Here is a 22,695-nt window from a genome sequence, read left to right on the forward strand (position 1 = left end):
GACAGTCATGACGCACGAAATAATTCACCTCTATGAAGTTGGCCGGACAACTTCAACGTATCGAACTTTCATTAATTGGAATCGATTGGTGGTCGTTTGGTGGTCTTTGGTAGTCTAGTCCGATCGTTTGGTGGTTAGTCGTTTTCCTGTAAAATAAAAATAAAATTTCTGGTGTGAAGTTAGCCGGACAATTTTTATTTTTCAACCAATTTAACTTTTTTATAGCTCATTCGACGCGGAATCGTTTGGTGGTCACGAATATAACCGGTAAAACGTTTGGTGGTCAACCGTTTTCCCAGAAAATAAAAAAAACCGTATGCGCATAATGCCGTATTTGGAACAATTGTATTTATCACCCAAATTGACTTTGATAGGGCTCAATCGACGCGGAATCGTTTGGTGGTCACGAATATCGTTATTAAAACGTTTGGTGGTCAATCGTTTTCCTAAGAAATAGAAAAAACCGTACTCTCACGCCATTGGTCGCATGACTCCGTGACGTTAGCTCGGTAATTTGATGGATAAACATTATTTATCAATCAAATTGACTTCCATACGGCTCAATCGACGCGGAATCGTTTGGTGGTCACGAATATAATCACTAAAACGTTTGGTGGTCAACCGTTTTCCCAGAAAAAAAGAAAAACCGTATGCTCACGCCATTGGTCGTATGACTCTGTGCTATTAGTCAGAAAAATTGTATTTGGCACCCAAATTGACTTTGATAGGGCTCAATCGACGCGGAATCGTTTGGTGGTCACGAATATTGTCATTAAAACGTTTGGTGGTCAATCGTTTTCCTAAGAAATAGAAAAAACCGTACTCTCACGCCATTGGTCGCATGACTCCGTGACGTTAGCTCGGTAATTTGATGGATAAACATTATTTATCAATCAAATTGACTTCCATACGGCTCAATCGACGCGGAATCGTTTGGTGGTCACGAATATAATCACTAAAACGTTTGGTGGTCAACCGTTTTCCCAGAAAAGAAGAAAAACCGTATGCTCACGCCATTGGTCGTATGACTCTGTGCTATTAGTCAGAAAAATTGTATTTGGCACCCAAATTAACTTTGATAGGGCTCAATCGACGCGGAATCGTTTGGTGGTCACGAATATTGTCATTAAAACGTTTGGTGGTAAATCGTTTTCCTAAGAAATAGAAAAAACCGTACTCTCACGCCATTGGTCGCATGACTCCGTGACGTTAGCTCGGTAATTTGATGGATAAACATTATTTATCAATCAAATTGACTTCCATACGGCTCAATCGACGCGGAATCGTTTGGTGGTCGCGAATATAATCACTAAAACGTTTGGTGGTCAACCGTTTTCCCAGAAAAGAAGAAAAACCGTATGCTCACGCCATTGGTCGTATGACTCTGTGCTATTAGTCAGAAAAATTGTATTTGGCACCCAAATTAACTTTGATAGGGCTCAATCGACGCGGAATCGTTTGGTGGTCACGAATATTGTCATTAAAACGTTTGGTGGTAAATCGTTTTCCTAAGAAATAGAAAAAACCGTACTCTCACGCCATTGGTCGCATGACTCCGTGACGTTAGCTCGGTAATTTGATGAATAAACATTATTTATCAATCAAATTGACTTCCATACGGCTCAATCGACGCGGAATCGTTTGGTGGTCACGAATATAATCACTAAAACGTTTGGTGGTCAACCGTTTTCCCAGAAAAAAAGAAAAACCGTATGCTCACGCCATTGGTCGTATGACTCTGTGCTATTAGTCAGAAAAAATGTATTTGGCACCCAAATTGACTTTCATACGGCTCAATCGATGCGGAATCGTTTGGTGGTCACGAATATCGTCATTAAAACGTTTGGTGGTCAATCGTTTTCCTAAGAAATAGATAAAACCGTACTCTCACGCCATTGGTCGCATGACTCCGTGACGTTAGCTCGGTAATTTAATGAATAAACATTATTTATCAATCAAATTGACTTTCATACGGCTCAATGGACGCGGAATCGTTTGGTGGTCACGAATATTGTCATTAAAACGTTTGGTGGTCAACCGTTTTCCCAGAAAAAAAGAAAAACCGTATGCTCACGCCATTGGTCGTATGACTCTGTGCTATTAGTCAGAAAAAATGTATTTGGCACCCAAATTGACTTTCATACAACTCAATCGATGCGGAATCGTTTGGTGGTCACGAATATCGTCATTAAAACGTTTGGTGGTCAATCGTTTTCCTAAGAAATAGATAAAACCGTACTCTCACGCCATTGGTCGCATGACTCCGTGACGTTAGCTCGGTAATTTAATGAATAAACATTATTTATCAATCAAATTGACTTTCATACGGCTCAATGGACGCGGAATCGTTTGGTGGTCACGAATATTGTCATTAAAACGTTTGGTGGTCAACCGTTTTCCTAAGAAATAAAAAAAACCGTACTCTCACGCCATTGGTCGCATGACTCCATGACGTTAGCTCGGTAATTTGATAAATAAACATTATTTATCAATCAAATTGATTTTCATACGGCTCAATCGACGCGGAATCGTTTGGTGGTCACGAATATCGTCATTAAAACGTTTGGTGGTCAATCGTTTTTTCCTAAGAAATAGATAAAACCGTACTCTCACGCCATTGGTCGTATGACTTCGTGACGTTAGCTCGGTAATTTGAGGGATAAACATTATTTATCAATCAAATTGACTTTCATAATAGCACAGAGTCATACGACCAATGGCGTGAGCATACGGTTTTTCTTCTTTTCTGGGAAAACGGTTGACCACCAAACGTTTTAGTGATTATATTGGTGACCACCAAACGATTCCGCGTCGATTGAGCCGTATGGAAGTCAATTTGATTGATAAATAATGTTTATCCATCAAATTACCGAGCTAACGTCACGGAGTCATGCGACCAATGGCGTGAGAGTACGGTTTTTTCTATTTCTTAGGAAAACGATTTACCACCAAACGTTTTAATGACAATATTCGTGACCACCAAACGATTCCGCGTCGATTGAGCCCTATCAAAGTCAATTTGGGTGCCAAATACAATTTTTCTGACTAATAGCACAGAGTCATACGACCAATGGCGTGAGCATACGGTTTTTCTTCTTTTCTGGGAAAACGGTTGACCACCAAACGTTTTAGTGATTATATTCGTGACCACCAAACGATTCCGCGTCGATTGAGCCGTATGGAAGTCAATTTGATTGATAAATAATGTTTATTCATCAAATTACCGAGCTAACGTCACGGAGTCATGCGACCAATGGCGTGAGAGTACGGTTTTTTCTATTTCTTAGGAAAACGATTTACCACCAAACGTTTTAATGACAATATTCGTGACCACCAAACGATTCCGCGTCGATTGAGCCCTATCAAAGTTAATTTGGGTGCCAAATACAATTTTTCTGACTAATAGCACAGAGTCATACGACCAATGGCGTGAGCATACGGTTTTTCTTCTTTTCTGGGAAAACGGTTGACCACCAAACGTTTTAGTGATTATATTCGTGACCACCAAACGATTCCGCGTCGATTGAGCCGTATGGAAGTCAATTTGATTGATAAATAATGTTTATCCATCAAATTACCGAGCTAACGTCACGGAGTCATGCGACCAATGGCGTGAGAGTACGGTTTTTTCTATTTCTTAGGAAAACGATTTACCACCAAACGTTTTAATGACAATATTCGTGACCACCAAACGATTCCGCGTCGATTGAACCCTATCAAAGTCAATTTGGGTGACAAATACAATTTTTCTGACTAATAGCACAGAGTCATACGACCAATGGCGTGAGCATACGGTTTTTCCTTTTTTCTGGGAAAGCGGTTGACCACCAAACGTTTTAGTGATTATATTGGTGACCACCAAACGATTCCGCGTCGATTGAGCCGTATGGAAGTCAATTTGATTGATAAATAATGTTTATCCATCAAATTACCGAGCTAACGTCACGGAGTCATGCGACCAATGGCGTGAGAGTACGGTTTTTTCTATTTCTTAGGAAAACGATTTACCACCAAACGTTTTAATGACAATATTCGTGACCACCAAACGATTCCGCGTCGATTGAGCCCTATCAAAGTTAATTTGGGTGCCAAATACAATTTTTCTGACTAATAGCACAGAGTCATACGACCAATGGCGTGAGCATACGGTTTTTCTTCTTTTCTGGGAAAACGGTTGACCACCAAACGTTTTAGTGATTATATTCGTGACCACCAAACGATTCCGCGTCGATTGAGCCGTATGGAAGTCAATTTGATTGATAAATAATGTTTATTCATCAAATTACCGAGCTAACGTCACGGAGTCATGCGACCAATGGCGTGAGAGTACGGTTTTTTCTATTTCTTAGGAAAACGATTTACCACCAAACGTTTTAATGACAATATTCGTGACCACCAAACGATTCCGCGTCGATTGAGCCCTATCAAAGTTAATTTGGGTGCCAAATACAATTTTTCTGACTAATAGCACAGAGTCATACGACCAATGGCGTGAGCATACGGTTTTTCTTCTTTTCTGGGAAAACGGTTGACCACCAAACGTTTTAGTGATTATATTCGCGACCACCAAACGATTCCGCGTCGATTGAGCCGTATGGAAGTCAATTTGATTGATAAATAATGTTTATCCATCAAATTACCGAGCTAACGTCACGGAGTCATGCGACCAATGGCGTGAGAGTACGGTTTTTTCTATTTCTTAGGAAAACGATTTACCACCAAACGTTTTAATGACAATATTCGTGACCACCAAACGATTCCGCGTCGATTGAACCCTATCAAAGTCAATTTGGGTGACAAATACAATTTTTCTGACTAATAGCACAGGGTCATACGACCAATGGCGTGAGCATACGGTTTTTCCTTTTTTCTGGGAAAGCGGTTGACCACCAAACGTTTTAGTGATTATATTCGCGACCACCAAACGATTCCGCGTCGATTGAGCCGTATGGAAGTCAATTTGATTGATAAATAATGTTTATCCATCAAATTACCGAGCTAACGTCACGGAGTCATGCGACCAATGGCGTGAGAGTACGGTTTTTTCTATTTCTTAGGAAAACGATTTACCACCAAACGTTTTAATGACAATATTCGTGACCACCAAACGATTCCGCGTCGATTGAGCCCTATCAAAGTTAATTTGGGTGCCAAATACAATTTTTCTGACTAATAGCACAGAGTCATACGACCAATGGCGTGAGCATACGGTTTTTCTTCTTTTCTGGGAAAACGGTTGACCACCAAACGTTTTAGTGATTATATTCGTGACCACCAAACGATTCCGCGTCGATTGAGCCGTATGGAAGTCAATTTGATTGATAAATAATGTTTATTCATCAAATTACCGAGCTAACGTCACGGAGTCATGCGACCAATGGCGTGAGAGTACGGTTTTTTCTATTTCTTAGGAAAACGATTTACCACCAAACGTTTTAATGACAATATTCGTGACCACCAAACGATTCCGCGTCGATTGAGCCCTATCAAAGTTAATTTGGGTGCCAAATACAATTTTTCTGACTAATAGCACAGAGTCATACGACCAATGGCGTGAGCATACGGTTTTTCTTCTTTTCTGGGAAAACGGTTGACCACCAAACGTTTTAGTGATTATATTCGCGACCACCAAACGATTCCGCGTCGATTGAGCCGTATGGAAGTCAATTTGATTGATAAATAATGTTTATCCATCAAATTACCGAGCTAACGTCACGGAGTCATGCGACCAATGGCGTGAGAGTACGGTTTTTTCTATTTCTTAGGAAAACGATTTACCACCAAACGTTTTAATGACAATATTCGTGACCACCAAACGATTCCGCGTCGATTGAACCCTATCAAAGTCAATTTGGGTGACAAATACAATTTTTCTGACTAATAGCACAGGGTCATACGACCAATGGCGTGAGCATACGGTTTTTCCTTTTTTCTGGGAAAGCGGTTGACCACCAAACGTTTTACTGATTATATTCGTGACCACCAAACGATTCCGCGTCGATTGAGCCGTATGGAAGTCAATTTGATTGATAAATAATGTTTATCCATCAAATTACCGAGCTAACGTCACGGAGTCATGCGACCAATGGCGTGAGAGTACGGTTTTTTCTATTTCTTAGGAAAACGATTGACCACCAAACGTTTTAATAACGATATTCGTGACCACCAAACGATTCCGCGTCGATTGAGCCCTATCAAAGTCAATTTGGGTGATAAATACAATTGTTCCAAATACGGCATTATGCGCATACGGTTTTTTTTATTTTCTGGGAAAACGGTTGACCACCAAACGTTTTACCGGTTATATTCGTGACCACCAAACGATTCCGCGTCGAATGAGCTATAAAAAAGTTAAATTGGTTGAAAAATAAAAATTGTCCGGCTAACTTCACACCAGAAATTTTATTTTTATTTTACAGGAAAACGACTAACCACCAAACGATCGGACTAGACTACCAAAGACCACCAAACGACCACCAATCGATTCCAATTAATGAAAGTTCGATACGTTGAAGTTGTCCGGCCAACTTCATAGAGGTAAATAATTCAGATAGCGCCATTAGGCCTGGGTAGCGATCATGTAACTTTTTTCCTAGAGCGGAAACGTGAAAAGTGAAAACTTTTATGTAACTATCTCTTTCTATTGGTGTTGAATAGAAAGAGATAAACTTTTCACTTTTCACATTTCCGTCCTAGGGGAAAAGATACATGATCGATCCCCGTTCGCGTTTTTAGCTAAACTTTTTCTTGCGCGGGGTTCATCTTTTCTCTTTTTCTCTCCAACCAGAGAGCTCTACTCCAAACGTGAAAAGAAAAAGAGGAATTTATATATACAATCTTAATTACATACAATTACTATATTATCGATATATTTATTATATATTAATTATATTAATTTGATACACAGGACGCATGCGCGAAATAAAGCGGTACTACTGGCTGACACTGTTTATATTGGCGACACTGACGTAGCAAGTGATTGAACATCGATTGACATGTGAGCGCGTCCTCAGTGCATCGGTACGTATGTCGCAGTTGTAAGTTTTTTTTTTTTGAGATTGAGTGGTTTCTCTTCGCAAGAATTAAACGTTCTTGAAAATATCGGATTAGGTGAGTCGGTAATTGTCGTATAATTGACGATTCAACAACAAAACTTTCTTCTTTAAAAATTCGCCTAGCCTTTAAAATACCACGTGGCACGTATTGTACGTACATATACTACGTTTACGCGAGCGTTACCTCTGTAGTAACTTACGATATATCACTCGTTTACGCGGAGTAAATTATCGTAAGTTACTACAAAATCCCGTTTACGCGAAGGAATTATCGTAAGTTACTACAGAAGTTAACGCTCGCGTAAACGTAGTATTGGATTCATCAAGTTACTTTCGTACAGATAAACAACTCACTTTACTCGTTATCGCGTGATAACGAGTAAAAAGAGTTGTTTATCTAAATTACGCAGTTTTTAATGATTTTGAATGAGTCAATTAATAAAATGGACTTTTTGAATACAACAGAATAAATTTATCCTTCATCGAGCTCTGTGTATCTCTTAGCAGGAATAAAAATAATCGTTACAGCGAGAAATAACATTTTTTTATTTTAATCGAAAGCTAAATTACAATTACGTAACTTTTTTTTATTGTCAGTTAAGTTAATTTAGTTTTTTATATATTTTTTATATACGACAGAAATATCTCCCATTTGGGCACACATTAACTGGAGTTTGCTCAAGAAGGAAAAATACGATGGAGAATTCTCAGCGGGAAGAGCACTTTACTTGTTGGACGTGCAAAGTAAAGTTCGCAGATTTGGTAATGTTCAGGAATCATTATCGTTCCGAATGGCACCGGTACAACATACACGTAACAGTGAGTGGATTGCCACCGATCGCTCTCGAAGACTTCCAGAGGAAGGAAGCGATTTATCGCGAGAATATTGCGGAACAGACCGAGGATAAGCAGTTCTGCGAAGTCTGCCGAAAGAAGTTTGGCAGTCAGAAACAGTACAAGAATCATCTAGCCTCGAAGGCTCATAAAAGGAATCGGGAGCAAAAGGATGAAACCGTGGTTTTCAGCAAAAAATTAACGAGCACGGAGGATATATCCAGTAAGAACGAAGGGGACATGTCCAATGAGAACGAAGAGGAAATCGAAACGGATTCGGATGTAGAATCTTTGGATTCGGACGAGTGGCTTGAGGACTCAAAGTATCAGATCTATGAAAACAATTGCCTGTTCTGTGACCAGCGTAGTAAATCCTTAATGTGCAATATGAGACACATGACGAAGAAACATTCGTTCTTCATACCCGATCTTGAGTACTGCGTGGATCTAAACGGCCTGTTGAAGTACTTGGAAGAGAAAATTTGTACCGGCTTGAAGTGCATTTGGTGTAACGACTCGGGTAGACGAATAATACTCTTTTATTTTAAACGCTTTACCGTAGACGTTCTTAAAATAAATGTTGATTAGAATTAAAATAAAAAGAGTTAAATTAGAAAATTGAACTAAACAGAAAAAATCGCGATTCGAGTAAACTTGGAATTGAATTGAAATTTTCATATTTTTACAGGAAGGAAAATGCGAAGTTCAGAAGCAGTGAAAATGCACATGATCGACAAGGGCCACTGCAAAATGTTGTTCGAAGGAGAGGCGATGCTTGAATATTTGTCTTTCTACGATTACTCGTCCAGCTATCCAGATGCCGAGAATGCCAATCCGGATGAAGAATCACCGGAATCGCCGGAAGTTTTAGACGACGAGGCCTATATGATGAAATTACCGTCTGGCAAGTTGATCATCCATCGTGCCTTGGCACTTTACTGTAAGCAGAATGTACCTGTAGGAACTGCAGCGACGATAAAGAACTTGAAATATTGGCCGCACAAGCGGATGATAAAGGATGCATCGTTCGGTACCGTGGAAAAGAAACTCGAGGCCGCCCGAATGACGAAGCGAGACATTCAGAAGTTCCAACGAATCCAAGCGAAGTACTCAACGCAGCTACAAGTCAAACAGAACAAACTGCAGAAGCATTTCAGACAACAAACGAACTTTTAATCGTATCTAATTGTATGCTTCTTCTGTACCTATATGTCGTATTTTAAAAAAAGACATAAATTATTAAAAATATAATTAACTGCATAAGATAAAATTGATTATCCCTGCACTATTACATTTTGTTGCTATTTATGGATACAATGAACAATTTAAATGAGTTATTAAATGAGCTCATGACTATTTAACTAACTTAAAATCAAATTCAAACTCAAGCGCTTCGAGCCATAACGAAACGTCATTTCAATTGCTGTGGAATCAAAATTTATATTATTTTTCTTTAAAGGATATACATATATAACGCAATATACAAATTATAAATCGCTTTATAATTCGCATTCGACGGACGTCCTTACAAAGTGACTCTTGTGTGTACTTAATACTTTTTTCATAACATATTTTATCGACAAAAACGTCTTTTATTTTCTCTTTTCGAATAACTTCTCTTTTTTAAATTAATTTGTATGAACCCGTTTGTTATATCCAGAGCAACCTCCGTATCACAATAATCGAGGGGTCGTCGCTTTCGATAAAACGTAATAAATATACAAGTTAAATCCTGAGCACACATTAAGAATAAGAATAAAATATTAAACATTAGAAATTATAAATAATTAAACGTAGCAATAAAAAATAATAAAAAATGTAAGATATAATATAAGAATATATTCTTACATATTTTTACATGTATATATATCCTAACATTTACTATTTATTACAAGAATATTTCTATATTTCTCTATATCCTAATATATTCAATATTTATTTTTATTCTCTTAATACGTGCTCTATTGTGCGCAGGGCCTAAAGTTTATACATACATCCCATACATACGTTATTTTACAATCGTTTTCCCGTTCTCAAATCTCCATAGTCTACGGCGCGATAAACACGGGGGGTGACCGGGGAGACACCTGTGATCGCGGCGAGGTGCGCGCGAGCGCGAGGTGCCCGTATATATACGCAAAACGTGGAAGTGGAAGGGATAACATGGCTACCGCCTGGTGACGTTCCGCTCGGCCGTCGTGGGTATTACTGGGTAATGGGTATCGGATGCTCCGGGAAACATCTGGTGAACGTTCTCAGCGACGTGCCGCAGATAGCGATCCCGTCGAGAGGAGTACCGCGCGTCGAGGGTGACGATCGTATAACGCGGGATAGGCAGTGGCAGTGACAACGCAAACATGATGAACATGTGGAAAGTGCGGGAGCTGATGGACAAGGCGTAAGTCCCGTTTGTCCGATTCCTCGGCGCGAGCTCGCGCCTCTAACCTTGCTATCTCTCCGTTTCCCCGGGCGCCGCGCCGCGCCGCGCCGCGTGTTTCCCGGTCGGGCTTCTTCCGTCCCTCTCCCTTCCCCTCCCCCCGCGCCGATAGTGCGAAATCGTGGAAAAATGGTAATACGCGACACGCTCGATTAGAATTTATTTCGGATACGTGTCACGCGCGCGCGGTCCTCCGTCGATCCTCGCTCCTCGCGTCGAGGAAGGAGAGGGAATAAGTACGGAAAAATCCTCGGTTCGGCCGATCACACGTTCGGCGCGAGAGAGGATGCGGGGTCGCCCGCGACAGGTCGGTCGGCGAGACGGAGAGATCGGCGCGGTCGGGAGAGGAGGGAGAGAGAGAGAGAGAGAGAGAGAGAGAGAGAGAGAAAACTCGTAAAACTGGAACGACGTGGGTAATTTTATGACGCGACCTTGAGATTCGATAGTGCGGCGTGCGATAAACGATGCGAAAACAATCGTGGAATTGATGACGGATGGCGCGGGTCCCCTCTCTTTTCCTCCTCCCCCCTTCCCGCCAGCGACCAGCCCAGCCGCAGGTGCAGCGCGCGTATTTATTTTGTAAGCGCTTTTTCCTAAACGCTTACAAAACGAGTGCTCCGTCGCGCTTACGCGGCTCCTCCCAGACTTGTTCGGGGGCCCCCCGTCCCCGTCCCCTCGTCGTTTCGAATTATCCATCTCCGGACTCGTCGTCGGTTTATAATTCGCGAATCGACATTCGGAGCGATTCGTCGAGAATCTGGGAATTAACGTGTAGAGAATCGTGGGAGGAAGTGTGCGTATTTTAAAAATTCGCGCGTATATCTTCTCGCCGAGTTTTTTTCCCCGACGTCGAGAGCTCGAAAGCAAAATTCAGCCCATTTCAGTTCGCTTCACCTCCTAGGAATTATGTCCTCCTGATTAAATTTTAAGGATCCTTTTTTTTTTTTATTTCCCCCCCCCCCCAAATTGAAAGGTAGTATCAGGTAGTATGTCGATAGACATTTTTCGCAATCTCTTACTTAAATAATCACACTCGTGATTGGTAAAGTACGCTCGTTTAACGCCTCGGGCACGCAGGGGAGACACGACGGAGAAGTTTATTCACGCGATATGACATTCCGATTCTTATCGGTCGCGCTCGAATACTCGTCTAGAATTACGAAAGTCTTCGGCTCGGATACTCTTTCGTTCTTCGTATTGGCTTTTACCATTTGCCAGCTTCTGCATGTGATAAAGATGGTTCGATAAATCTGTCGTCTAGTCTAGATACAGAAATTATCATTTGTCACGCGTACATTTTGAACGGTCACTCTGTGATTTGTTTGAACAGAGGTATCATTACCAACGAACGATACGATTTTTTCTATATAAGTTAACAGAAATTTTAAATTTGTCCCTACAAAATGTTGCCTCTATTTTGTCTTTTAATGCAAAAGTAAAACTGAAAAATTCTGTATTTATTTGTTGAAAGTGATATTAACTGAAACTAACCGAAGAAATCTATCTAAAATTTTAAATACTAGATGCATATTCTCCTTCAAGTAGTCAGCAATATCTTTGAAACAGTAATAAGCTAATAAAAAATTATTGACTTTTTTATTTAATAATTGCATCCTTCGGATAAACTCTTAATATCTTTTTTGGAAAGTCGAAAGATACTGACGAGTTAATGCATTTTAATGTGTCGGTATTAACTTGTTCCTATAATTGATAAATATGATTAAGTAAATGCGCAGTTTAAATGGCCATTCTAAACGATTCACTTGAATGGAAATATTAAGAGTAACACGATTTATCTATATGAATTAACAAAAATGGTTAATTCACTCTTACGAAATTTTATCTGTCTTTGTATATTTTGTCTCGTAGTACGAGCTGAATGTCTATTTATATTTATTCGTTGAAAACGATACTAACTGAAAATAACTGAACGAGTCTATATCTAAAATGACTAAAATTATAAACACTAAATGCATATTCTCTCTCAAAGTAATCAGTAAATGTCTTTGAAACAATAATGAGCTAATAATTGTTGATTTTTTTTTTATTTAATAATTAAATCCTCCGAACTATTTTACCGTTTTTTGGAAAGTCGAAAGATATTGATAAATTAATTTATTTTAACATGTCTATTTAACTTATTTTTAATCGAATATAATTAAATGCACGATTAATAAGAAATACCTGTATTAAAAGTTAATACGGACATTTTTCACAATCACGTGCTCAATCATACTCGTAAACGATGCGTGGCTAATTAACTCGGGTTGCAGCGAATTAATAATCTTGATAAATTAATTAAGTGCGCGAGTTACGTTCGTAAACTGATCGTGGTAAAATTAATCTCGGGTCAGGTTCCGATATAGTAAGACCGCCTGAGATACCTCGTAAACCTATAATGGCCTTAAACTGTAATCATTTACGTAATTCACGGCTCTATGCATTTTTGTAGTCGCACGAATGCGCTTTTCACTTACTCTAATGTGTTTGCGGACCAAATACGGCAAAAAAGAAGATAAAAGAGGAAGAGAGTGAGAGAGAGACATTGTTGCGTTATATCTGTACTTAATTATTTTTTGTAAATAGTGTAATGATAGAAGGATTATTGTAAGTAACCCTTTGCGTGATCCAGCTGTAAAAGCTATGGGCGAAGATATAAACGGTATATCGTATGCTACGTACGTTACACGTAGGACCGCAACACTTACCACGCGATGGGTATTACATGTTTTATTGGGCGTTGTTTTTTTTTGGGGGGGGGGAGCGGAAATAATTACGTGATACGACGAGTGTAATGCGACATTATTGCACGTCTAATTTAATAATGGATTATTCGTAATTTGTAGTATTTTGCATACGTCGCAGATTTGTACGTGTGAAAATTCATTATGATATTGCATTTGTAGGACGAATGTCGTGATGAATTATACGGAAACGGAGGCCAAAGTTCGGGAGGCAACTAACGACGACGCGTGGGGTCCCACAGGTACGATCCGCGCTTCCGACAATAGCACTTTACCATTGTGGAATGCCTGGTGAATTAATTATACGGAATGCGCATTTTACTTTTTAAGGGGCAATGATGCAAGAACTGGCTCAGGCCACATTCACGTACGAGCAATTTCCAGAGGTAATGTCCATGCTCTGGAAAAGGATGTTGCAAGAGAATAAACGAAATTGGCGACGAACGTACAAGGTACGCGATCGTTTTTCCTCGCAATTATTACATCGCATTCGAGGAGAAACAATAAACCTTATTGTATGGAAGATATCGATGGAGAAGGATCATTATCATATTACGAAGTAGTAAACAAAATGCACATGAATATAAAAACATTTCATTCTCCATTCGTACTTTATTAGCTTTTCATTAATCTCTATTTTTTTTTTTCACAGTCATTGCTCCTCCTTAATTACTTAGTTCGTAACGGCTCGGAACGGGTCGTCACATCGTCACGCGAGCACATCTACGACCTCAGGTCTTTAGAAAATTACACCTATATCGACGAGTTCGGGAAAGATCAAGGAATAAACATTAGACACAAAGTTAGGGAATTAATCGACTTCATCCAGGACGACGATAAACTCAGGGATGAAAGGAAGAAGGCTAAGAAGAATAAAGACAAGTATGTTGGCTTATCGAGCGAAGCGATGGGAATGAGGTTTGGGGGTGGGGACAGATGGATGGACAGTCCCAAGTGGAATAAATCTGGTGCAGAGACGTATAACGACTGGGATTCCAATCGTGGAAAAGGATTTGAGGATGCAAATAACAGGTACATGTTATTCTAATATTCGCGTTTCTGATTATCATACGTGAACGTTTAAAAAGAAACATGTAGCTCAAATAAATTTTTTCTTTACATAACTTTTATATTTTTATATTACAGCGACGATGGCGAAAGAGAAGACTCGGACAATGAAACTAGCCCAAAGAAAGGTGGGAGAGAGTATAAAGATACATTGGACAATATAAATCAAATTGGTAAAACTGCTCAAACATCAATACCTTCTACAAATGCATCTCCGGCACGGACGGCAAGGACTATCAAGAAAGTAGATCTTGGAGCGGCAGCAAATTATGGAAAAGAGCAATCTAATGTAAGTTTAAGGAATTAATTTTATTTTGTCGATAAATTTTTTGTATTTAATATGAGGTATAATGCGCGTCACAAAACTATATTCACACCTGTTATAGATATATAACTATAAATTAATTAGAATGTATCCTTTTCCGTTTGTAGAATAGCACACCAGTACAACAAAAAAATAGTTTATCATCGCCGAAAAATCAACAGAAGACCAAAAATGACATATTAAACGACATTTTTGAATCGCAGAGTGATAATAGTAGACTAGATGATGACGATTTCAATCCCCGAGCGAATACTCAATCGCTTGCTCAACCGTCGCAAAATGCGAATGCAGATTTTGGCGATTTTACTAGCGCGTTTAATAATCCCGCGACGGTTAAGACGAAAGACAGCAACGACGAGTTTGCCGATTTCACGTCTGCCTTTAATAATGTCGCTGTATCTAATCCTCCAAGCCAGCCGCAGTCGCAAATCAATCTGATGGGCGTAGCAATACCGACTGTGAATAATCCAGCAGCAAATAATATGAATAATAGTAACGCAATGTACGCCAATACAATGCAAACGGCAGGCACAACAGCGTTCACCGAAACCCCCGTTATTCAAAAGACGTCTAACGATCTATTTGATTCTTTATCATTGCAAGGTCCCAATAATCAAGTCACAAATAATAATACAGGTAGAGGATTATACATTAGTTAGATTGTTGAAATAATCGCGCAGGAACTTTGAAGTTTAATTTAACAAATAGCAATTTTTTTTATATATAATTTTTACTTAAAATTGAGAATTTCATAAAATTGTATTAAAATAAAAATAATTTTGTATTTTTTTTTTTTTTTTTAGTGACATCAAATACGGATCTTTTGTCGGACTTGGACAGTTTGAATGCCCCAGCCATGAGGCCTGACGGGCGAATAAACAGCTCTAATAATTCGAACATTTTTATGGGGATGAACAACGCACCTACCAGTACCGTCAATTACGCAGGTGAGTATGTACGCGGTTAGGAAACAATAATTCGACTGATTTCTTTAATTACACGATTAGCAAAACTTTTATTAGCAGTATTTCCTTGCAACTATAAATTATATGTAACTCGTACATACATGATATTTATGTAACATGATGCATGATACGTAATATATCGTACAGATCCCAAGATTAAACAATATTGGGATATTTCTGAGCTACTCTTAACATTATTAATCACATATTAGTTATAATAAATATAGAGTTTCTAATCGTTGCATGCGTTTCCGTGAAAGAAATCTGTGCGTGAAGTATATATCCTCGGAGTTTAAAGCTAATGTAAGTCCCCCAAGATAGTCTTTCCTTGCAGCCTGTAAATACGAAGAGTACGTCGCGTCGATCGAGAATCTCTCCAATAATGCCGCCAATCTATTATTGGAAGTATTGTGCACTATATGCGATATTAAAAGTTGCGCTGATTTGGAAAGAATAAGATCGTCCGTTTCGAACTACATCAGATTTTTCCCGGGGCCTGTTACTCCTCAAAAGTACAGTGGTCTCGATTGCGATGCGAAAGTGGATGCCATATTGTACGGAAGAATTTTGGAGGAAATAATTGGTAAATTCGATCGTGATTGGCCGCTAAATGAGGATGGCCTGGATCCCTTGATCGAAAAATTGATAATCGTCGATGGTGCAACGGTCTTTATGTTATCGGAAGCTTTAAGAGCTTTAACTAACGCATTAAATGAGTCTAAGGATGAGAAGAAAACTCATGTTATTTCAACGTTATTGAGTAGCCTATTAAAGAGTGACATGATATTTTCGGGGATATTGGACGCGTGTAGAGCGCGTTCTCATATGCAGGAGGAAGAACTCGATCAGACTTGGCGAAGTACGACACAAATGTTGATCTCCTTGCCCAGTCGTGTATCAAATAAACTGCAGTTCGACACGCCTAAATCTTACACGCCGCAGGTTTACGTGAAAACGCTCTGTTTTCACATATCTTGCGCGATATCGTTTATCAATGAGTTATGCAAATATGATATTAAGCCAAGAACATCCGCACTCTCATTTTTACTCAGCAAGGTCGTAATTAACTTGAAGCCGTGTGATTTTACGTGTTTCGCCGATATTTTAGAAGAGTGGTGTCTCGAAAGCAAAAAGAACGAACTAGTCGAAAATATATTTCGCGGATTGGATTCGGTCGCCATTGAATACGTAGCTGTTCTGTTCTTAAAGCGTTGCGATTCTGAACTCGGTGTGCGTCTTATTTTCGGAAATTTATTGACAGAACCGAATTGGAGATATATTTTAACAACTAAAATTCCTTTAATGCGTTATTACGAGGACGAAAAGCTAGTCGTAAACTTGATTTCCTATTTGTCATGTTTCTCGAACGAAAATAATAATCCTTTATCAGAATTACTAATCAAGCTTTTAGAAATTTGGAGGGATAAAAGTATTTTGAATCATGCGTCTTTAGAACAGCACAAATACATTACGAAGCTGATTATTCTGTGTGTAAAAAGTTGTAAAGATCTTTTAAGTAATACCGAAAGAGATCAGTGCCAGAAACTGTTGCTTTCCGGAGTATCTGTCCATCTCGAGTGCACAAATATAACTTTAAGAGCGATGGGCATGATGGTCGCCGAGATTTGCACGAATTCTTTGCGTAATATTGATAAAGCACCGAAATTAAAGTTCGACTACGATAACATGCCTGCGCAAGTGTTAGAATTGCTTCAATCTCTGAAGGATCTGAATACGCCTGCAACGGCTGTAAATGTGAAAGAACAATACGAGCGAAGCGGCGACTTAATAACCGGAAATATTATCTTCGATTCTCTAAGTAGCAGAAAGATCTACGAATTGGGCGTGGACTGCGGTATTTTACCCGGCGTTGAAAATCTGTCGAACGAGAGAACTGAACGGAGCACACACTTGTCGAAAAATGGCGCGATAAGAAATGATCTAACGAAGAAGGATGAAATGAAGCAACAGGCGAAGCCAAAATGCAACGACGGTTCAGATCTAGACAGCGACGATGACTTGGTTCCTTACGATATGAACGATGACAAACCGTCCAGTAAGACGCGCCCGACGTACCTGCGAGACTTGCGCGATAATTTAACGGATGAACGTACTTTCTCCAATCCCGAAATTTTCTCCGAATCCATGCTGGTCTGCGAAGAACTAATATTAACACAACTGCCGAACGACGATGTGTCCTTCGCGTTAGAACTTCTGCAACTTCTCGTCACGCTAAAGCAACATTCTTATATGGAGAACTTTGAACTGGTGATTTTCAAATGTTGCGTAGCGATTGTAACTGTGCGCCCGAAGGAATGCGCCGAATTTCTCTGTAAAGAGTTTTACGAGGACGTTGGCAGGTATTCACTGAGTCATCGCTTATTGTTCCTGGATATATTAGCCGAGTCTGCCAAGCAGTTATCAAAAATCGATGTCGATGACGCGGATAGCGCCGACGTTACCGTAGATACGGCGATTAAGAAGAAACGAATTCCGAGCCGAATATCACTTTTTATCGATACGCAAGAAAATAAAAAACAACAAGTGTGGTCGAACGAGGACTTCGACATTGATTTACAAGCGTCGGCAAATCAATCTGCAGATTGGCAAGAAATTGTCGACAAAAGAATCGCGTCGCGTACGAGACGATTTGCGCATAATTCCAAGTCCCCCAAGTTACGCATTAATCACTTTGGAAATGTAGCGTCTTCATTTTTCTATCCGCTTTTGCACGGCTTTGGCCGTCGAGATGTCCTCAAGTTGAGCGGCTTGAAAATTTACGCGGATCAGGAAAATATCTTATTGCTACGTTTCCTGAAAACACTGTCTGCCATAATGTTAGCGGCGCAAAATTGTCCGCTGGCATCGAAGATGGGCAAAGAAATATTGGAGCTTTTGTGGACGGTGAGGAATCACGATGAAGCGACAGTGAGATTAGCCGTTACGGAAAATATCGGATCCGTACTTATTGCGGTGCCGAAGGATGCCATCATCGACGAATTGTCTGAGCCCTTGATGGAAATAAGAGAATGGCTTCTGTTGTCGCAAAATGTCGTCAATGGCGAACACGACGCAAATTGCAGGGCTTTAAACGCGAAAGTGCTATCCTTCGTCAATTTGATTATAACCTCCGCTTTTAATTCTGTGTAGATTAATCGAGAGACTTTCGATTTGTACAATATTATTGGAAAGAACTTTTTATTCTTACAGTATTGTAATCATTTATGTGAAGATTATGTATGTACATTTTCTCGTAGAACATATTTTGTTGAGTTAATTTTTCTATTTGCGAAAATTACAAACTACAAAACGGAATTCGTATATTAGCAATAGCAACATGTTAATTAGCAATAATGATCTTGCTAACGACGTTGAAAACAATTTTCCATAGAGTAAAATGGTCAACATATGTAACATATTTATATGACATTATACGACATAAAAGATCGCTTTGTAATACAATACTTTTATTTATAGTACTTTGTATAGAGTACGCACACACACATTGTTTAATTAATTTAAATATTTTAAAATAATTAAACAATATGTAGAATTGTAACTACATCAAATAAAATTTAATGTATTTTCTATTATAAATTTTAATATAGAATATTGAAGAGAGAGAGAACAGTAGAATGTTTTTAAATATAAATTTGTGTTGGAAATTTTTATGTAGATTCATGTACATACAGATACGAGATAACAATTACAAGGTGTGCTACGAACTAAAATTAGTGTCGTATTTAGGATCAGTCGGATTGTCACCGACGAATCTTCTTCCACCTACATCCATCAATGCTAGAAATCAACCGTCTAGTAATATGACGTCGTCTACGCCAGTCGGCTCGACCTGGGCTAGTTCGGGATTGAATATCGATCTCGATAACATAATGGGTAGTAAAACGAAACAAAGTGGCCCAGCACCGACGATGAACCAATTGGCTAGCAATAGCCCGCAACATCAAATCAAGATAGGACGTAAGTAATTTCTTAACGGCCCGTTAGATTGATGTAACAGTCGCTTTTCCATTAAGTTCTGTATCGATAAAGTTAACGTTTTCCGATAAGACTGAGATAGCGTAGCGTTTAATGAAACGCAATTGTTTGTAAATCTCAAATTATTTCCAAATTAGCTATTATAATCCGAATGCCGTCTCACTTAATTTGTATGCAAGAACATGCGAGGTGAGTAAGGATGAAATTGTGTATGTCTGTAGCATCAGGAATGGGATATATGTCACCGGTGCAATCTCTACCGCCAAATCAGCAGCAGCAACCCAATGCAACGTTCTTTCCTGCATTCCAATAAAGGATTATTCGACGGTTCGGTCTAGAACACAGTCTCAAGGCACAATATGCAAGAATTTAAGCTTCACGCAAAAACTCGTTACCGTTTATTTCGATTGATTCAATTGACGATATAATAAATCTTATATTTTCCGCCTGGGCTACAATTTAAACACATGGTTCAACATTAAACAATTATGTATATCGAAATACTTTCCATTAGCACTCAGCCCTAGGCATAACGTGTTTTAAGAGACGTCAAAGATATGTGTTCAGAAAACGATTCGAAAGGATAAATTGAAGCATTTGTCGGTATTTTGTAATTTTTATTTAGATAAGAAATATTTCAATACCGCGATATACATTCTTATCAATTGGAATTTATATATAAAGAAAATTATATGCAGTAAAAAAAATGCAAATAATGTACAATAATAACAAATAATATACTTACAAAGAAATGAATCATTTTTCTTAATTATTGCGAGGCAGCTAGTAGCGGTATAGGTCTGAGCCAATAACTCAGAGGCGACGACAAGCAGCATTCCTGTAACTCATAAAATGCATGTAATTTCTGTAATATGCGTCATACTACTTGTGTATTATGCGGGAACAAATCTGGCAGGAATTATTGCTGTGTGTATTTTATACATAAATGTATATTAAACTTGGAAGAATTGGGATTATGCCTTATATAGATAAAAAAAATATGTATCATAAAAATATATATATACTGTGAAAAACTCGAAAGAGCATAATCTAATTAGTCGCGTTTACTTGTTCATCACATGTGTACATTGTCTGGAACATGGACACAATGGGTGAAAGTTGATGCTTTTATAATTAATAGACTATACGAAGGATAACGATTGCGGTAGTCATAAAAACGTGTATGTAAAACGATGGCAGCATAGGAGTTTTGTGAGGAGAAAATGAATCACTAGTGGATATTATATAATATGTGCTTCCCTCTTACGATTATTATGGCAGGAGAAATTACGATTATTGATTTCCTATCGTAGAAAAAAAATGTAGATAGGAAGATGTATTTTTAACATTTCGTTTATCGTGAATTGAAATGTGAATTGAATCTATGCACAAAATCGTGCGGCGTGAGAAAACTTTCGTGCTCGATTCAATTACATACGCGATTATGATCCAATGTAAATTATCTAAGGATTCATTAATTGCGTAATTTTAACACGAATTGAAAGAAATTATAATCTTTATTATTACGTGATATTATACAATTATCGTAAACATTGAACGACGAAAAAATCATTAGCGCATTTGATTGTATCTTACTAACAATGAAATAATGCATATCCTTCTACATAAATGTTTATGGAATTATCATCACGTCGTAATTAATTCTAAGTAGTAATTAATATACCATTATTGTGTTATACATATAATCATATTCACATCACACATTGTTGTTTTTAATTTAGTTTATCTTTGCTGCATGATATTGAGATATTTTAAGTTACTCGTCGCAGAAATTTTAATTTTTATTATGATAAAAATTTATATTATCGAAATTATCGTGTATGCGTTGTATGTATATATGTTGACAAAAAAAAGAAGAAAAAAAAACGCTTGGCATTTATCTTTCAATTTTTAACAGCAATACGCAGGCAAAAAAATTTGCAAGCTGAAATTACTTGAAGCTCAGTGGCAAAGCTAGACGTTACACACATGTTATAAGAATGGTTTTTATTATTCTATTTCTACAAAAGTATACAATGTGGTATAATATTACGAGATTGCAGATCTCAGAAGCAATTGTTATAATAGAAGCCATTCTGCAATTATTATGTATAGAAAAGAGTATTATGTCGAATAGTTATCCATTTGTTCAGTTTTGCCCTGTAAAGTTGACTCAAAGAGTTATCATATGCTAGAGAAGAACTTTCACGCGAGTACCAGAGACTGAATTATGTAAGAGGCAAGTGGCCCTTTACATTTTCCATTATTTGAGCATTTTATATGAGGCAAGATGTTTGACAACATAGGCACAGGGAGATATATTTTTCAAATATGAAAATATATTGTACAAATATATAAAAAGGAGAAAGGTCGTTTTATAGTCAATTCAACGCATGGAGAATCATCAGCCGATTATTAAGCGTTATTACGAGGGTGCATGTACAGTTTAATGTTATAAAACCCTTTGTAAAACTCGAAGTTAACACGTCGCAAGATCGCACCTATTAGTTTTCTCGTAGCTGGCGAATTCTGCAGTACTTTGCGTAACTTGTTATTCCCCGTTAAAAAATTACATCTCATTCTTGTGTTATTTACGCGCGATAATATTGTTCATGACAATTAGATTTATCGAATTGATACCCCATTACAAATTTTTCTAAATTTTTATCTTGTAAAATATCACGAAAAAAAATTTTTTAATGAAAATTCAGATAAAAATGTTTGGCAACATTTTTAATACATTTTGTATCAATATCTTATTATGTAATAAATATTTGGATTATATTGATACATATCAATATTAGTCGCGCGTATAAAAAAAAATATATATATGCACACATAATCCAATGTAATATATAAAATATATGAGTTTACATTTGAAATTTATATTTGATCAATCAACGATTATATATATTAATTCTCCAATGTAAATTACGGCAGGATGATACGTTGATTATAGTATTTATAGCGATCCGATATTTAAATAGCTCAGTTGATTTTTGAGACTCTGAGACTTCGCTAGAACCAATAATTTGATTGTATAATTACTGTTTAGGTATTTATATCTATATTTTACAAACTTATCGTTATTAAATGCTAATTGGTGCTGGTGTTAACACATGATATTATGTATTTCCGTTTACTTTTATTACTATAAATTACCTCTCTTCCTGTTCCTGTCAAATTGAGAAAGTGGCAAATAGGCATAACTAAATTTTTTCTGTTTGCGCGTGTAAATTTTGTCCATTTTATTTTCTTAGAATATAAATTA

The 22,695-nt window shown here is 38.0% G+C and overlaps 2 protein-coding genes and 2 long non-coding RNA genes across 5 annotated transcripts; 3 read left to right on the forward strand and 1 right to left on the reverse strand.

Moving 5' to 3' along the window:
• Positions 1 to 37: 37 nt before the first annotated feature.
• Positions 38 to 427, reverse strand: LOC143897175 (uncharacterized). The gene is made up of 2 exons (XR_013256866.1): positions 216 to 427; positions 38 to 146 (listed from the first exon to the last, which is right to left on the reverse strand). It is a non-coding gene; the product is annotated as an uncharacterized LOC143897175 (long non-coding RNA).
• Positions 428 to 6,129: 5,702 nt separating this feature from the next.
• On the forward strand, positions 6,130 to 6,528 carry LOC143897174 (uncharacterized). Its single transcript, XR_013256865.1, has 2 exons — positions 6,130 to 6,350; positions 6,420 to 6,528. It is a non-coding gene; the product is annotated as an uncharacterized LOC143897174 (long non-coding RNA).
• Positions 6,529 to 6,985: 457 nt separating this feature from the next.
• On the forward strand, positions 6,986 to 9,140 carry LOC143897170 (cytoplasmic 60S subunit biogenesis factor ZNF622-like). Its single transcript, XM_077405566.1, has 3 exons — positions 6,986 to 7,110; positions 7,695 to 8,409; positions 8,578 to 9,140. The coding sequence occupies exons 2-3, from the start codon at positions 7,752 to 7,754 to the stop codon at positions 9,063 to 9,065; spliced, it is 1,146 nt and encodes a 381-aa protein (XP_077261692.1). The 5' UTR covers positions 6,986 to 7,110; positions 7,695 to 7,751; the 3' UTR covers positions 9,066 to 9,140.
• An 837-nt stretch (positions 9,141 to 9,977) lies between these two features.
• Positions 9,978 to 22,547, forward strand: Lqfr (clathrin interactor lqfR). 2 transcript variants are annotated; one of them, XM_077405558.1, is made up of 9 exons: positions 10,017 to 10,287; positions 13,233 to 13,312; positions 13,401 to 13,522; positions 13,723 to 14,102; positions 14,217 to 14,427; positions 14,571 to 15,099; positions 15,267 to 15,410; positions 19,176 to 19,406; positions 19,646 to 22,547. In XM_077405558.1, the coding sequence occupies exons 1-9, from the start codon at positions 10,247 to 10,249 to the stop codon at positions 19,735 to 19,737; spliced, it is 1,830 nt and encodes a 609-aa protein (XP_077261684.1). In that variant the 5' UTR covers positions 10,017 to 10,246; the 3' UTR covers positions 19,738 to 22,547. The 2 variants fall into 2 exon arrangements, with proteins under 2 accessions (XP_077261683.1, XP_077261684.1); XM_077405557.1 differs by lacking the exons at positions 19,176 to 19,406; positions 19,646 to 22,547 and adding an exon at positions 15,763 to 19,167 and having other exon boundaries at positions 9,978 to 10,287.
• The last annotated feature ends 148 nt before the right edge of the window (positions 22,548 to 22,695 follow it).

The sequence above is a fragment of the Temnothorax americanus genome, unplaced genomic scaffold, assembly GCF_048541705.1.
Source record: "Temnothorax americanus isolate GAGA-0224 unplaced genomic scaffold, ASM4854170v1 Scaffold2, whole genome shotgun sequence".
In the NCBI taxonomy this organism is placed as follows: Eukaryota; Metazoa; Arthropoda; class Insecta; order Hymenoptera; family Formicidae; genus Temnothorax; species Temnothorax americanus.

Bases quoted from the DNA above. Each gene is read 5' to 3' on its own strand.
- LOC143897170 (XM_077405566.1), top strand. From the start codon at position 7,752: ATGGAGAATTCTCAGCGGGAAGAGCACTTTACTTGTTGGACGTGCAAA. The intron at 8,410-8,577 runs GTAGACGAATAA...ATATTTTTACAG, and splicing joins CATTTGGTGTAACGACTCGG to GAAGGAAAATGCGAAGTTCA.
- Lqfr (XM_077405557.1), top strand. From the start codon at position 10,247: ATGATGAACATGTGGAAAGTGCGGGAGCTGATGGACAAGGC. The intron at 14,103-14,216 runs GTACATGTTATT...TTTATATTACAG, and splicing joins TTTGAGGATGCAAATAACAG to CGACGATGGCGAAAGAGAAG. The intron at 14,428-14,570 runs GTAAGTTTAAGG...TTCCGTTTGTAG, and splicing joins ATGGAAAAGAGCAATCTAAT to AATAGCACACCAGTACAACA.